At 44.7% G+C, this 15,687-nt stretch overlaps 1 protein-coding gene across 3 annotated transcripts in view; it reads right to left on the bottom strand.

Annotated features, from left to right (window-relative positions):
* Window positions 1–15,029, bottom strand: part of RBM47 (RNA binding motif protein 47) — a 76,951-nt gene extending 61,922 nt beyond the window's left edge. For 2 of the 3 annotated variants that reach the window (XM_030948257.1, XM_030948256.1), the window contains exon 1: window positions 13,536–13,983. In XM_030948257.1, coding sequence (XP_030804117.1) covers window positions 13,536–13,564 — 29 coding nt within the window. In that variant the 5' untranslated portion in view covers window positions 13,565–13,983. Of the gene's footprint in view, window positions 1–13,535; window positions 13,984–14,622; window positions 14,764–14,917 lie in introns of those variants that run through there. The other variant, XM_030948258.1, reaches the window with a different exon arrangement.
* Window positions 15,030–15,687: the final 658 nt, after the last annotated feature.

Raw genomic sequence — 15,687 nt, forward strand, 5'->3', positions numbered from 1 at the left:
ATCACCAGGTATTGAAGGTCCTCCTCAGAGCCTGTGGCCTTGCAGAAGAACAGAGAAAGCGCAGATAAGCATGAGCACAGGTGCATGAAAGGGAATGTACTGCTACCACCATGGATTAGGAGAGGAGTATCATTGCTTTGTCCCCTATTCAAGGTGCATACTCTTCTATTTTTTGGGGGGTCCTTTTCTCTCTTTGTGAATCATTCACCCATTAGTTTCCACAAACATGTTCACATCCCCCGGTTTACTCAATGAGGGCTGTAGCATAATCTGCTGTGTTGCAGCCCACCCAGGACAGGAGTTTTCATCCTTATCTTCAGCCATTTGCTATGAATGAGGGAGATTGCTCTGTGTGCTTAATTTCTGATCCTGGATTTCAAGTTGGTTGATCAGGGGATGCTTTCCCTCTGCTATCTGCAGCACCCAGTGCAACAAATGTTTCTCAGTTGTCCATTTCTGCTTTAAAAAGAACCAAATCTTTGCCAATATGCACTGTCTAGGAAATGTAATGCATTCAGGTTTTGATCCTACACCTTTCTTGAGTCACATTTGCTTTTGGTATGGGAGGGAAAGCAGCCCCATTGTATAGCTGTGCCTTAGCCCCAGGCTGCCTGAAGGCAAAGTGCAAAGGAGAAACACAGCCCTGTGTGGTGGGCAACCCTGAGTCCACAGTCCCATCACCTCAGTCTCTGACCAATCTCCTGCTCCTCTCCTGAAAACAGCTTAACTTCAGGCAGCTATCACTTGTAACTGCCATCCACCAGGAAAAGGAGAGTAAAACACCACAACAGCACAGGCTGAATTGCTACATTTGACTTCTGCCACTTTACAGGACACTTTAATGAACAGATCTCTAGAAGAGGTGCACTGTGGTGGCCCGAGCCGTGCTGAACATATTCCCTAAGCAAGGAAATGTCTAACCCTAGTACACCTAGTATGGGTAATATCCCAGTCCTTAGCACACTGCTCACTCTATGTCTTCCTTCTTTACCCCCCGATCTTTTCTTACCATGCAGAGGACACCAGCCTCATTTATGTTTTCATGTGTTTTTTCAGCTGCAATGCTGTCAGTGAAAGAGGCTTGCCCTGCAAGGTTTTGGTCACCTGTCCTGCTGGGCTGGTCTCATCAGATCTCCAGCTGACCAGCAGGGATGCATGTGGGACCACTGCATCCTCAAACCAGCCCCTAAGGCAGCACAGTTCAGACTGTGAGTGACTCCCACCCATGAGAAGCCATGGTTCACTCCTCCCTCTTTTACCACAATGTGCAGAGATGGGGGTAAAACACAGAAAGGGGCCATGGCACAAAAATGACAACGCAGGATCTCCCTTCCCAGCCCAATACCTAATCAACCATTGGTGATGAGGATGCCTCTACTTGTGAGTTCTTCTCCTGGCCCCACAGATCCCTGACTAGGCAGTGGCTGGGGGCTGGCAACTCCCCGCCCCAGCCACTTATTTCTGATGTACCCCAACACAGCTCCACAGCCCAGGAGGGACAAAAGCGTTGCAGGGCTTTCCTTGGGTACCCTCCAACCTGACAAGTGCCAGGTACCATTGCCCTCCCTTCCATGTTTTACCAAGGGAAGGTGCCAGCCTGGGTCTAGGTGGATCTTGCAGATGTGTGCATGGGGTGTGAGAAGTGCAATGTGCTGCTCCCCTGGAGCACCTCATGTTTGGAACCTGGGGGCTGCAAATTTGATCTCACACTGCTCTGGACCCTCATGGCAGACAGTGGCCTCCTTTGCTCGACATGCTGTAGAGAGGGTAGCCTTGTTCCTGCAGAGAAGCTGGGCTCAGACACCAATAGTGGCTGCTGTCCCCACCATTCTGTCAGAGACAGCAGAGGTGACAGCACCTGATGCACTGCAGGAAAGGGGAATCCACAGCTAAGGCAAATAAAGAGGCTCTTGATTACAGCTTCCTGCCTTTGGTCTGCACATGGATCTTGTGTATCACTGGCCAAGTCACTTAAACCAAGCTTTGTACAAATGGTGACCAGCGGCATGCTCCTTGTTTCCAGATGGGAACATTTTCTGGACTGCAATTTGCTTGCAGGAGCACTTAGAGCTGCAAGGGAACTGTTTGGGAAATGCATTTTGAAAATGTGGATCTCAAGCAAAATGAAGTTTTCTGGAAAGTAGAGTCATGAGGCAAGCAGTGTGACTGACTTATACTAGTAGCTGAAGTGCAAACAAAACAAGAAAAAGAGGACAATTTGTTTTGCCTTGAGGCAAACATTAAATTTCTGAACTCTTTACCCCATTTTTATAGTTAAATTTGGTGATATTTTCTAAATAAAATTCCACTCTAAAGCAAAAAAAAAAAAAATTGCGCAATTTTGAAAACATGGAAATAATACATCAACTTGTTTGTGTACCTGTATTTGTGACCACCCAAAACCAACTCTTAGCTTGACACAAGCCTATAGCTAGAGCTTGTTTACCATTAAGAACACTGTTCAGTGAAGGTGACTTTTATCTAAGCAAGTTCACCTGTGCCTGGCCATGGCATCCTAAACTATATAATCAAAACTATGGCAAACTTCTTTGTTTATATCCTTAGTAAATATTTATTAGTAAATAAATATCAAATGGTTATTTTTTAGTAAATATTTTTAGTAAATAAATATCAAATGGTTGTTATGCAGATTATCTCGTTACTATTTGTAAGTATTTAAATGTTATAGTAATGAGCACTACTAAAAAGCCAAAGAGTAATAAATCTCTCTTCAGAGCAAAGGAATTCAAGAGCATGAACCATTTACATCCCAAACAGCAGGAGAAAAAAAAAAATATTTAAAGTTCATTGTCCACCCTCATTTTTATGGATGGCATATGGCAAGGCTCCTTCAAAAAACCTCATCAGCACTGAATGTGTCAAAAAGCCACAATCATACTATAATAATATATATAACAGAAGGCAAACTAGGATTGTGCAGACTATAAATCTGGCACTTCACGTTTTTATGAGCAGGATATAGCTGTGCATGGTTTCCTAAGCTTCCCTGTACGTTTTTTTTTTTTAATGCGAACTGAAACCCAGCCCCAAATTCCATCATGAGGCATCCTACTGATGTGTGTGTCACCAGAGGGGTAGCACATGATATTTACTGCTTGGACTTCTGTTTCACAAAGGAACAGTAAATGACAAAGTCAGGGCAGCAGCAGAGAAAGAGGAAAGGGGTGTGAGTGGGGGACTCCTTACAGCTTCTTGATGGAAAGTTGGAGTGGTGAAAACCCTTGAATTCACATCCCAAAGTGCTTTGGCTTGGGCTGCATCCAGTCACCTTGGATGACTTGTCCTTTCTTCTGCTCCTGCCCTGGTCCAATAGCAGTGCCTCAAACTCCCACATCTCCTTCCTCCTGTCATTGTCTCTAGCCCTGAGAACCCCTGCCTGGCTGGCTCTGAGTGCAGCTCCCCATGTCAGACCTTGCTCCCAAATGTGCTGTCTCCCTGCCCAGCCACCTCTTCTCAGTCATTTCTGAGTTATCAAATCCCCTTTTCCATCAGCCTTCTGACTCTTCATCAGCTTTTCAAGGCAGACAGCGCTCTTCTCTCTCCTGCCTCTTTGTCTCTCTTCTCCCTCTTCCCTTCCCACTAGGTTCCACCGTTCTTCAGGAGCCCCACAGCCCAGCACCTGTTTCTTTGCTTTCTTTATCTTTAGATGCCCTATAGACTGCTCTTGAACACAGGGCAGAGACTCCAGCAGGCTCATACTAAAACTCTGACTCAGGTTTTCTCAGAGCATAGGCAGTGTCAACAGTGGCTTTGGGGACTTGGATGTTAAAAGTTGAAGTTTCCAGTAAACACATGGAAACTCAGTTTTCAAAGGTTCACATCCTGCTTTGACCCCTCCACAAGAGCTACTTCCCTCCTTGAGGTCAAGTACTTAGGAAACCTTAGGAAGAAGTTTGCAGGAGTTTGAAAGAAAGCAAATTCTCTAGCTTTGATTTTCAGAAATTGTCAAGCACTTTTAGGCTAAGTGACTCTTAGGTCTCTATACAGGTAAATGCAGAACAATTCATAGGCCTTAGGTATCTTGCCATGCAATGCAAACCTTTGCAAAATAATGAACAAATAACACTGGTCTCCTAATAGAAAATGCAGGATATTCTTGTTAACCAGAGTTGCTCTGTCTTCTTCCTTTTACATCTGCTTGTACAATGGAAAATTTTGGATGGTAAATGCCATGCACTTGGAGCAGTTACAGTCCCGGATCTCTGCAGGCTATATTGTGTGGACACTTTTTTCTGGAGTGGGCTACAACAGTTATATCTACTTATCAACACTAAAGCTGCAGGCCCTTTAGCAGTACATTTCAAACTGCTTTTCCCAAAGCAGTCATCTGAAACAGAAACCTGGCACTTGTCCCACCAGCATCCTGGGGACACCTGGCTCTCCTCTGTCCCTGGAGTTTCACAGCAGGTGCTGCTCACTGCTCTGTGAGCAGGACCTTGCTCTCACTTCACAGGGACACAGCTGGATCATGAAATGCTGGCAGTGCCCCCTTCCCATTCCTTGACAGCCTGTGCCATTGCAGTGCTCCATGGGGTCCCCCTGACCCCAGGGCTGTGGGACTGAAGGAAGGGGAGCTGAGGCCAGGAGCCCAGGAGCTGCCAGAGGTTCGGGTTAAGTGTCCAGCTGCGACTGGCACCTTCCCTCTCCTTCCCCAGGACTCGCACAGCACAGCGACCCAACCCTATCAAAATGAAGACATAAACCAAACAAAGAAAAATCCCTGGGATTTGCTGAAGTTCCCCACAGACTGGCCATAGCAGAGCTCACAACCTGGTGGGACATTCAGCTATACCAGCAGAGACCAGCAAGCACAAAGCAGATATCCACAAAAACCACTGGACTGTACTCATGCGTGTTACTTTCTATGGCAAGGCAGGGACATGAACCCAGGTTTCCTAAGTTTTATACTGGTGCTTTTCCTGCAAAACCAGTCATTTGTATACTTTTTGCTTCTTGCCTGGCTTGTTCTACACCCTGTTGCACATATGCGCACAATAGTACCTGCGAACTCAGAAGAAACCTTTCTTTAATAGTGACTGACATTTGCAGGAGCTTTAAGAATGCAATGATTTTGGCATCAGTTCCTTTCCAGGTAAGGATTAATGAACCAATGTGTCAAATACCACCTAATGTTCTTTGTTTGAAAAAGGCCACGTGTCAAAATGGCAGCAGCTTTCAGATTTTTTTCAGAAAGATTGTGCTTTGGTTTGGAAATAGGGAAGCACAGCAAGGATTGCAACACAAAACAGATAAGATTAGATGAAGAGGAAATGTGATAGAAGTGGTTTGGATCTACAGAAGGACAAAGAAAATTATGTTCATCTCACACTGTTCATGTTACAGTGCTTGATTTAGAAGGCACAAAAGCAGTGTCCCCCCATCAGAGCTCATGCAGAAGCTAAGCTCTCTCTGTGTCTTGGTACTGTGGCTGAAACCCACATTTAAACAATGTAGAAAAGCACTGAAAAGGAAAGTCTGGTTCATCCACCTTGCCTGTCATTCAAAGCTCCTGATGTTGGCCAGAAAGGGGTTCACCCCTTTTGCTTTTCCATGGTTCCAACATCTCTACATCCAGCTGTTTGCTGGGATGCAGAGTGGGTGGTCTGTGGGGCACCAGGGCACACACAAGCCAGTTCAGAGCACAGATCCTGTGCCAGGATCCCTGGCCACAGTGCCAGACTCGCTGACTGACACAGACAGAGCATGCAGAGAGCATGGAGACCCAGAAACTGGCACCACTGCCAGAAGGCAAAGGTGAACCTCTGAAGATGGGGAAGCAGTGAGTCAGCTTTGAACACAGAACTCCGAAAGAAACTTGCATAGCAACAGCAACAACTAGCAAACTTATCTAATCCTCTTTGCACCAGCCTCAGCTCTGCAAAGGGTTTGTCAGACCCATTTTTGGGTATTCATGGGGCACAGGGGACAGGTAACCTTGTATCCACAATTACAACACAATTACAACTCCCAAACTGCAGCAGCATCCTTTGCGATTGCTTTGGAGTACAACAAAAAAGAGAACACACAGTTGCCTATGTATTAAAAACATGAAGGTGCACCCAAAGATACTATAAACTTACACCCCAGCTTACAAATTCCCTGTTCAGTCCATGTCTTGTGTACTGGCAGCATGCACTGAGAGTTGAGGTCTTTAACTGATTTTCACTATTACCAGTATGAAGCTTTATTGAGAACTTAACCTTCTAGGTTTACAGATGCATGGCATTTTCCATAAAATTAAGTTTCTTACACTCCCCATGGGAAAGTAGACCTCACTGTCAGCAATTTTGCTTAAATTTCCTTTTGATAACCTGTATTTTTTACACAACTTATTTATTTAGAAAAAAACCCTGCTGTATCTGTTGGAAAATACAGAGGCAGAGATGCTTCATGCTTCACCACTTTTACATTTGTAGTATATTCTTTAACAGCTCATCTGTTGTGGCAATCCTCAAGAGTGTATATCTGGTATACACAGGGAGAGAAAAAGAAAATGACACAGTGGGCAAAATGATTCCATAAGATCATCTCCCTGAAACAGAGATAAAAATGGTAACTGACAGTGCTTTAGGAGTTGGAAATCCAGCACTGAGACTGATTTGTGTTGATACCTCTAGTGCACGTGCTGTTTATATATATGTACAAATATAAATACTATATTTTCCTTTTAAAAACAAACCAACAACCCAAAATCTCAGTGATCTACAGATGAAAATGCTAGGGTTTGACTCAGATTTCAGTCTCCTTGGTAAAGGCCATTGAGATGGACACGACAAGCGGCTCTCAGCAGCCCCCCAACCCAGGGACTAGCAGGATCACTGTTAACACCTCTCAAATTCCTGAGTTTTTTTAAAGGTGTCTCTCTTCCCACTGGCACACCACTATAAACCCATCTTTGGGAGATGACAGGAATCAAAAAGCCACTGTTGAAACTCCAGGTAATGCTCTGGATAGAGGAGGGGGAAAAGCCCTGAAACTCTTCTGTAAGCAAAATGCTTGCCCTGGGCTTTTCTCATTCTGATGTGAAAGCCAACAGACAAGACCACCAGTGCCTTTGGTTTAGCAATACTTGCTGTATTTACTCAGGGCTTCTGGCAGTTCATTGCACATTCCTCAGAGCTGTAGGATTTGTACAGTGCCCTGTATATCAACCAGACAGTGTACCTGAGAAACTTCCCCCGAGGCAGGTGGCCATGGGAATGGCCAGGAATTTGTGCAGGAATTTGCACAGGAATTTTCTTACTTAGACTCATAAGGTTAATAAACAGTAAAAACTAAAACTGTTCACCAGTCAGTCTTGCTAGTTACCAAAAGTGTAAGCTTGCAGATGACTCCCTGCAGAAAACCAGAGCTTTCAAAGAGAAATAAAGAGTGACCATGGGAAGACACATTCTCACCACCTCCAGCAAGGACCTGCAAACACCTGTGATGAAACACAGGTCAGAGAACAGACCTTAAAATATCAGGGAGGGCTCCCAGTTGGCAAGGCAGAGAGGGGCAGAGGAGCACAGACACAGCTGTGTGCAAGAGCTGTCTCAGATCCTCTTCCCACTGATCACACACCATGGAAGGAAGGGCACTGTGCTGACATCCCAGATACCTCTTGCCACCCCTGTGGTGCTTAGGAAGATTTATTCTGCACACATACAGTCTGACCTGTGACTCACATTGGTAAGCTGAGACTTGGGACTTCAGTATGTGGAAGAAGCATGTAAAAGCCTTTTTGTTTATTGTTGCTCAATACAATTATCCTCTATGAAAATCACATTTTTTCCTTCCCTGCAGGACACTGTGGCTTGTTTGAGCCCTGCCCAGGTTGAAGCTTGCTTCTGGGTACATCTGCAGCCACCCTTGGCCTGGGTGCTCAGGGTGAGCAGACAACTTTGTCAGTAGCATCTACTCATCCCATTTGCTTTGTAAACACTGACTAAGACACCACAAATGGCAGCAACAGCAAGCACATTCAGATCTCCTTGACCCAGCCAGAGGCACCTCCACGTTCATCCAAAGTGTGCACTCAGTATGTCAGATAAGTTGTGTCTTTTCTTGCCGGCTTCATGAGGCCAAGAAGCTAAAGCAGAATCCATATTCAAGACCCACACACTATAGTTCAGTCCCAAAAGTTTGAATGCATTCACCAATTAAGTCTAGGTCTGCTTGCAGCCTTACCAGTGACTATGCTCCTGTGAGCTTCAGGTACCATATTAGTGCTACCTTTAATGAAAATGCTAACGACAGTGAAATGCTTCCTGTGAGGACTAACACTCACATTAGGATGTGGATAGTAGTGTATGAACTCTGGTGAAATTTCAGTATACAGTGAACAGAAATTTTACTGCCAGAAACATGGCCTTAAGTCATGGTAATAATGTTGATATTTAATTGAGGTGAGTTGAGCGTGCTCTTCTGTTGCAAAAACATCTAGAGGACATGTCCCTGCGTGCATGATCGTGCTCGACTCTATCTTCTCTCCTTGCCTTTCATGCTTTTTTCCCCGCTCTGGCTCTTCCTCCCTCCCCAGCCACAAGAGCTCCCACAGTTGCACCCTGCATACTGCTCACACCTCATACCTTCTGTTTGTCACCCCAGCACAACTTCCAGCTTTAAAGACCTGTTAGCCACAGTATCTTCATAATTCCACCCTTACAGGTCCTGAAATCGCGAGCACAGCTTTCAAACCCTAATAAAGCACCTCTGCCTCAGCTTTGCTGATCCCATTTGGGGATCAGACTCAGTGAGCTGACCTTTTCCTCCCCTGTCTCCTTCCTCCTCCACCTCTTCCTCCTCCTCCTCTTTTCAAGGATTGCTCATTTGTCATTTTCTCCCTTCCATTCTCTTCTGAGCCCTGCAAATGCCTCCCCTTCACTCAAGTCCATCACCTTCCTCCTTGGGTTTTGATTCCCCATTTTTCTCTTCTTATTGCTGCTGATTTATGCTGATGACCCATATCAACCTCTTTGTCATGCTACGTCCATTTTACCAATTCTGTTCCTCTTCTGCCCTGATTCTTTTCTTTTCCTCATTAAAATAGACTGTTTATTTGGCATGCACTGTCCAGAGGCTATCTACTGCTGGGTTTTTCCTGCACTAAACTACAAGTGGTCCCATTCAGCACCATCCATTAGCCTCCCCCACTATGTCCACCATTCAGCCTTTTTGCAATTTCTGTTCCACCAATCCTCATGACTTCTCTTTTGCTTTTAGCCTGTACCTCTATACCAAGTTAAATCGCAAAATTCTACCTACATTCCAATTTTCTTCGATTTTCTTCCCCATAATATCCAGCCCAACCAACACCGCTCAGTTGTTTCTCTTCTGCTAGAAAGGTTGAAAGACTGTCTGCTGAAAGCCCAGCCATCACTTCCAGCTATATGTGGATAAAGCAGAACCTCTAATACTGTCCCCCTCTCAAGGAATACCCAAAGTTTCTTTTCTCTCCTTTCCACAGTGACCATTACTGCTCTGTTTGCAGGCAGGGCACAATTTTTATTTGGGCAGCCTTTCTTCCAGGTACAGCTAATTCCTGTTGATGCTTTCTGCATGCACGTCAAAAACGTTGGCTATTCTATCTGCCCTCAAAACTTAAATGCTTCCCTGGAGTCTCACCCTCACATTAGCTCATTAATGGTGACATTCCTTTTTGCCCTTTCATAATTTGATGCACTGTTGATCTACAATCTTGATCCACTGTTTTATCTTCCAAATATTATTTCAAGAGTCATTTTCATAGCTTTGAATGTGCCACTCATTTTCTATGCTCCTGTTGATCCTCTTTCCGTCTTCTAACAAATAAAATAGAAGGTCCTTACACACAATACTTGCCTAGGCAGGCAGAGCTGAATAGTACAACCAGGTGTCTTTTGCAGCTTACGAACACCTACTTTATGCTTCTCATCATATGCCCTTCTGTTTTCCTTCATAATTCCTCACTGGGACTGCCTCCCTGGTCACAGCTGCAGAGGAACTTTGCTCACCTCTCCTAAATTCCTTCTAAAATCTCTCCCTTGCTGCTGAGATAGCCCAACAGCAGCCAGTCTGCTGGCATGCTGCTCTGGCTCTGTATCCAGCTGACCCCTCACCATTTCCTTGTGCTCCACCTGCATCCATCCCATCCCTTGCCTCTCAGCAGCTATTTTGTGCACAAACCTCACATGGCAGTGGCAGCCCTTCCGCTCCGCCTGTGTGAGCAGGTCCCCACAGCAGAAACACCCAGGTCAGGAATCCCAGCTCTGTGACACAGCAATCATAAATGACATCTTGAATGTTACTGGGAACTCAGCTTGCTGAAACTCAGCCTACACCCTGACTTGTGGTGGAGCTAAGTTTCTCTGGTAAAAGACAAAAAGGCAGAAGCAGTACCTCAGTTTATTTCTACAGCACAGCTCCAGCCCATCCATTGGGTACTCAAAAGGCCAAAACATGAAAGCAAACTCTGAGCTACATCACTTGGGGTGCTGCTTTTCCACAGTAAACCTTCCAATGGCTCTCCCATTGGCAAATGGGATAGAAAGCCTCTCAGTTGTTAGAGGCTGGTTAAGCTGTTGTCCCTTTGGAAATAGATGAAAGTTACTGTTGTCGCATTATTATTGGTTGAGGATTCTCATGCCTTTGTAATTTCTTTCCATCTCATGGCAAATAAGCCCATCTGTGCCGACTCAGTCTCAGCTTTATGACCTACCTAAGGAAAAGATAACATCCAAACTCTAAGCATATTTTGTAAAACACATTTTAAAAATATCAGAAACCTCTTTCTTCTTTTCAAATAAAATCTTACTTGGGATCAGGGCAAATGAAAGCCTGGAAAGGACAAAAATGCCCTCAAGTATCAGGTAGTCAGCTCTGCAGTTACTAAAAAGTTGCTTTTCTCTGTTGAGTTTACTGTGTCACCAAAGCCCTACCAGCCATAGCTACACAATGCCTGCATTGTCTCAGCAAGGCTACTGAGATGTTCCTGATCTTGGCAAGAGCTAGGTGTACCCAGAAGCATTTTATTGAAAAAAAATTACTACAGCAGAAAGAAATATTATTTTAGGCCTCATACTGGGAAGATAAAGGTCAGAGTCCTTCCCTCTGCTAAGGCAGCAGACAAAAATATCCTGTTCACAGGATCCATTTTACAAACTTGAAAATTGCACCTAAAATCCCCTTATGAAACAAATTTCAAAGTGACTACAATATAAGGAAGGATTTGTTGGTTTAAGTCATCAGTAATTTGGAGATTTCAACTTCGTGACAAGAGAGGCAACTATATACACAAGCATGGAGATGGTCTCTTTAAACTCTTTATGTTAGTTCTGCTTTCTTGCTACAAAGCAAACCTGAACTTCATGTTCACCTTTGTGTTCATCATTGACTTTTTTTTAAGCAGCAACAGGATCTGCCCATGTTTCTTCACAAAGAGCACATACTTGCCCCTGCTAAATTTCTCAGTAAATCACAGCAATATTGGTTCAGGAAACTATGCACAAGTGATCAGGGCCATTTGAATGAAAAAGGCAAGATCACCTTTTTGTTTCACCCATAAATGTGGTGTCACCTCTGCTGGAGTTTGTCATCCTAGCAGTGCAGTGGGCCTCTATGGTAACCCAACAGGTACTCTCACACCACTCCAGGGCAACCCCTGGTCTCCTCTAGCTGTCAGATGCTCCCACAGCTTTCACAGAAGAGGGTGTAGCATTTCACAGAGTGGTAGCAAAATGAGGGGGCTCTGCCATGTGGAGTAGGCCAAGACTCCAAAATGTGGGAAGCTGCAAAAGCAGACCCCAGTGCCAGGGATAGCTTTGCTGAAGCCAGCCAGGCGCGGGCCACACAGGATCAAAGGTTCAGACCAAACTGACATCGAAACAATATTCCCTGAAGGCTCTACCATCTCCAGTACCTATATTAAATATTTTTATTACAATGTTTTCAACTTTTAAAAAATCTGTTGTATTGAAGGCAGCACATTATTTTCTAAAACTTCAAAGAAAGATTTTGCATCCTCAGCTTCAGCAGGGACACTCAAAAAATTTTAGCAACCCCATTTACATGCCGGTCCAAAAACTCCAAATATTTCCCTAACAACACTGAGGGCCCGGAGCCTGTGTCTCAGAAGAGGTCAGACCCCAAAAGCAGAAGAGGGTGCTGGGCTCTCCCCGGGCTACGAGGTGAGGTGGGAACAGCTGCCCTCAGCTCTCCGCAGGATGCACAGCTTTGAAACAAGCCCGGAGAACAACCTCTCTCAGGACGGGAATATGCAGGGGAGTGGCGGGAGGGAGAACGAATGTGCCGAAGGAGCGTTGAATGCGCAGGAGGAGTGTTTGTCTCGGTTTATCTCGCAGACAGCAGTCTGCTAGCTTCGAGCCTGCGGACACCAGCAGCGGCCCATTCCTGGCGTTATCTCCACCTCCTCTCGGAGAGAGCACGCTGCCTCCCAGTTCCCAGCTGGATACCAGGATACCAGGCTCCGCTTAACACCGCGGGCGACCTCTGCCCCGGCCTGGCAGCTCCGCGGGCGCGCACGCAGCGCTCCCCTCGCACCACGGCAGCTCGGCCGCACTGGGACAGAGTAATTGCAGACTTGTCCAAATTATCATTCGCACAGTCTGGGAGACACATCAGGGCACCGATACTCGTCTTGCGTTAGCCTCGGGCGGCTCATTTCAGCCCCATCTAATGCTGCTCCTGCCTTCTGCCAGGTCAGCCCAGTTGAGCCGATAAAATTTAGTAGGGATTTTGCGACCTGTAAGGTCCCAGCCCATCTTTAACCATTATAATAGATTGGCTTTAGCTCAAAGTTCTATTTCAAGTTCCTGAGAAGAAATGAGCTGCGCAGCCTCACCTCTAAAAAAATTTTAAAATCTGCTGCTTTTTTTAACATGAACCCAAGTATTTCTCATCTACTCACGCATATCTCAGCGTGAAGAAGATGCCTGATCTCCTGATGGATACATGTATTCTAAATGGTCTTCAGAAACTTTTCACAGATAAGATCCCATTCTTATGCTAATGCCTGTAAGAGACTGGCAGACAGCAGACTCAGAGCCCTCTTGTCACCTCCCTGTCACTTGTGCCACGGCTCCGTGGTTTGTACAAATTACAGCATTTTAAGTGTTCAAAAAGAAAAAACAGCCATGAAACGAAACACTACTTCCGAAATTGACTCCAAAGACACTAGGCAAGTCACGCTGTGCTTTTTCTTTGACTTGGAGAAACACATATTTTAAATTACAACTCTCAGATCTGCAAATTACTTCTCAATCTGCCTTTTTTAGTACCTGCCTGTGCCTCTCACCTGTCATCTTTCTTCAGAATCACCAGAAATCTGTCAATTGGAAAGAGTCACCAAAACTCCACCGAAACCCTCTGCAGTTCTCTCCATTTGCCTTTCCCCCGGAAAATATTTTAAAATGTATTTTCTGAGTCAACTTCTGGTCGCTTACATTGTCAACCCAATCACAGAGGAGTAAGTACAATCCAGCGCACAGCCAAGGACGGAGGAAGTGCAGAGCAAACCGAGAAGCGGCGGTACCTACCTGGAGCCCACCTCAGCGCCCAGCACCATTCGCAGCAGCGGCGGCGTTTTGGGGTAGCGACCTTAACGCATTGTCCTTCCTACCGCGCTGCTAAGTGAGAGTTGAGCAACTCCTTGCACTGCTGCTTGGAGCAACAGCTCTCCCAATCTTAACCCCCTCTCTTGGCTCTTTGCTTCTTTCCTCGTTTTTTGGTTTGTTTTTGGTTTTTTTTTTTTTTTTCAACCAGAGTTTTTGAGCACTAAAACTTGCAATTAGTACAAGCTAAGCCAAAGCCCCTGCTCGCCCCTGCCCTAAGCCGCACATTCCAGGGCGCTGAGCTGAGCGCTTCGCCGGCACCGCGCAGCTCTTGCACCCCAGACCCGGCTTTCTGCCTGCAAACTCGATAAGGCTGCAGGAGCTCAGCAACACGCACTGAAACCCGGACAGGGGAAAAATTGGTCTCTAATCTCCAGCCTGGGTGGTTTTTATTATCCTCCTCCCCCCCTCCTCTCTTTCTCTCCACACTCACAGTAGCAAGGTTGTCTCCGGACTACTCCCTGCCTTAAACTCACCAAACCAGATTTTTACTCCCAACACCTTCCCGTAAATCTGAACTGAAATTTTACCCTGCTTGCTGAGTTCTGGCTGGCTGAGGGCCAGACAGCATTCCTGTTGTTTTAAGAGGGCAGATTTTAAAAAACCAAACCAAACAAACAAAAACCCCAAAAAGCACCAACAGCAAACCCCTCCCCCAACAAACAAACAAAAAACCCAACCCAAACCCCCAAAACAAAACCAGAAACAGAAACAAAACAACAACAACAACAACAACCAAACACCAACCAAACAAACAAAAAACCCCAAAAAATCAAACCCCCCAAAACCAGAGAAGAAAACCGGGACAGATCCAAGGGCTGGAAGCAAACTTTTAAAGCAGCTTTACTAAAAATACTGTGGGATGGAGTGATTCACATTTATCTCCGAAGGGTCAAAACGGTGATTTTTTTTTTTTTTTGGCAGTGCCAGTCATGAGAAAATACCCTTCTCAGCCATCTGCCTCCTTCAGGTGGATGGGTATTGGAAAAGAAAATAAACCTCTGGTACTCACCTGAAGGACGGCAGCAGGCATCAGCACAGCAGCGAGAGGAGCCTGCACCTTTGCCTGATCGAGCTACCCCAGGGCAGCGGTAACGCTGCTTTAAGAAGTGCCACATTTTACACTTTTCTGACCTGAAGTTACATGTGGTTTCTAGAAAAGGAACAAAAAAGAAACCAGTTTACATAGACAGAAAAAGAGCAACCAAGCCTTCTTTTAAACTCCGTGTGATCCCTCTGACCGTTGTCTGGAACTTAAAGAAACAATGGAGCAAGACTGTAAACTTTCTTACCCCCTTTTACGTTACCTGTCTGTGCCTGGCTAAGGGCTTTGATGTATTGAAACAAAGCACAAAACCTGTTTATAGTAAACGAAACCAACCAACAGAGATCTAATTCAGACTTGTGACTAAACAAACTGGAACAGGAAGCACACACCAGCAGATTTTTTTTAAAGTAGTAATTCCTGCTAGCATTGTCATGAAATAGAAAAAAAAAATGGATTTGCTTCTCCCTTCAATCACTTTTGTTCAAATGCAGGAGTTTTTGACGGTGGGTTTTTTTGTTGTTGTTGTTTTTTGTTGTTTTGGGGTTTTTAAATTTGTTGTTTTTTGGTTTTTTTTTCTGGAGTGCAAAAGCCCAACCATCCAACCAACCAAAATCCCAAAACAAACAAGCAATGTTCCATCTGTATATGTAAATATTTAACAGAGCAATATTTACCACTGGTGGTGGCCTGGAGATATTATTCATCTATTTGTTTCCACATGTAGGTCATTTGTGCAACTGATTAGTATCATGACCCTCACCCCAATTAACATCTGTAACTGATGAGTAGACAGATGATCTTCATCTAGGCTAGTTCAAGTTCCCAACAGTAGATTAAAAGTCCTGCAAGTCAAATTTTTAAAGAATAAATAGTATTGGATCTCAAAAATAGTGAAAGAAATTGATTTCCATAATTCTTTGTAATTAAAAAAATAATTATTTTTATTCTTAATTAATTCTTAGCAATTCTTAATTAAGAATTCTTCTTAATTCTTCTAAATTCTAAGCTTTTAAAAAGATTTATTCAGAG

The sequence above is a fragment of the Camarhynchus parvulus genome, chromosome 4, assembly GCF_901933205.1.
Source record: "Camarhynchus parvulus chromosome 4, STF_HiC, whole genome shotgun sequence".
NCBI classification, from domain to species: domain Eukaryota; kingdom Metazoa; phylum Chordata; class Aves; order Passeriformes; family Thraupidae; genus Camarhynchus; species Camarhynchus parvulus.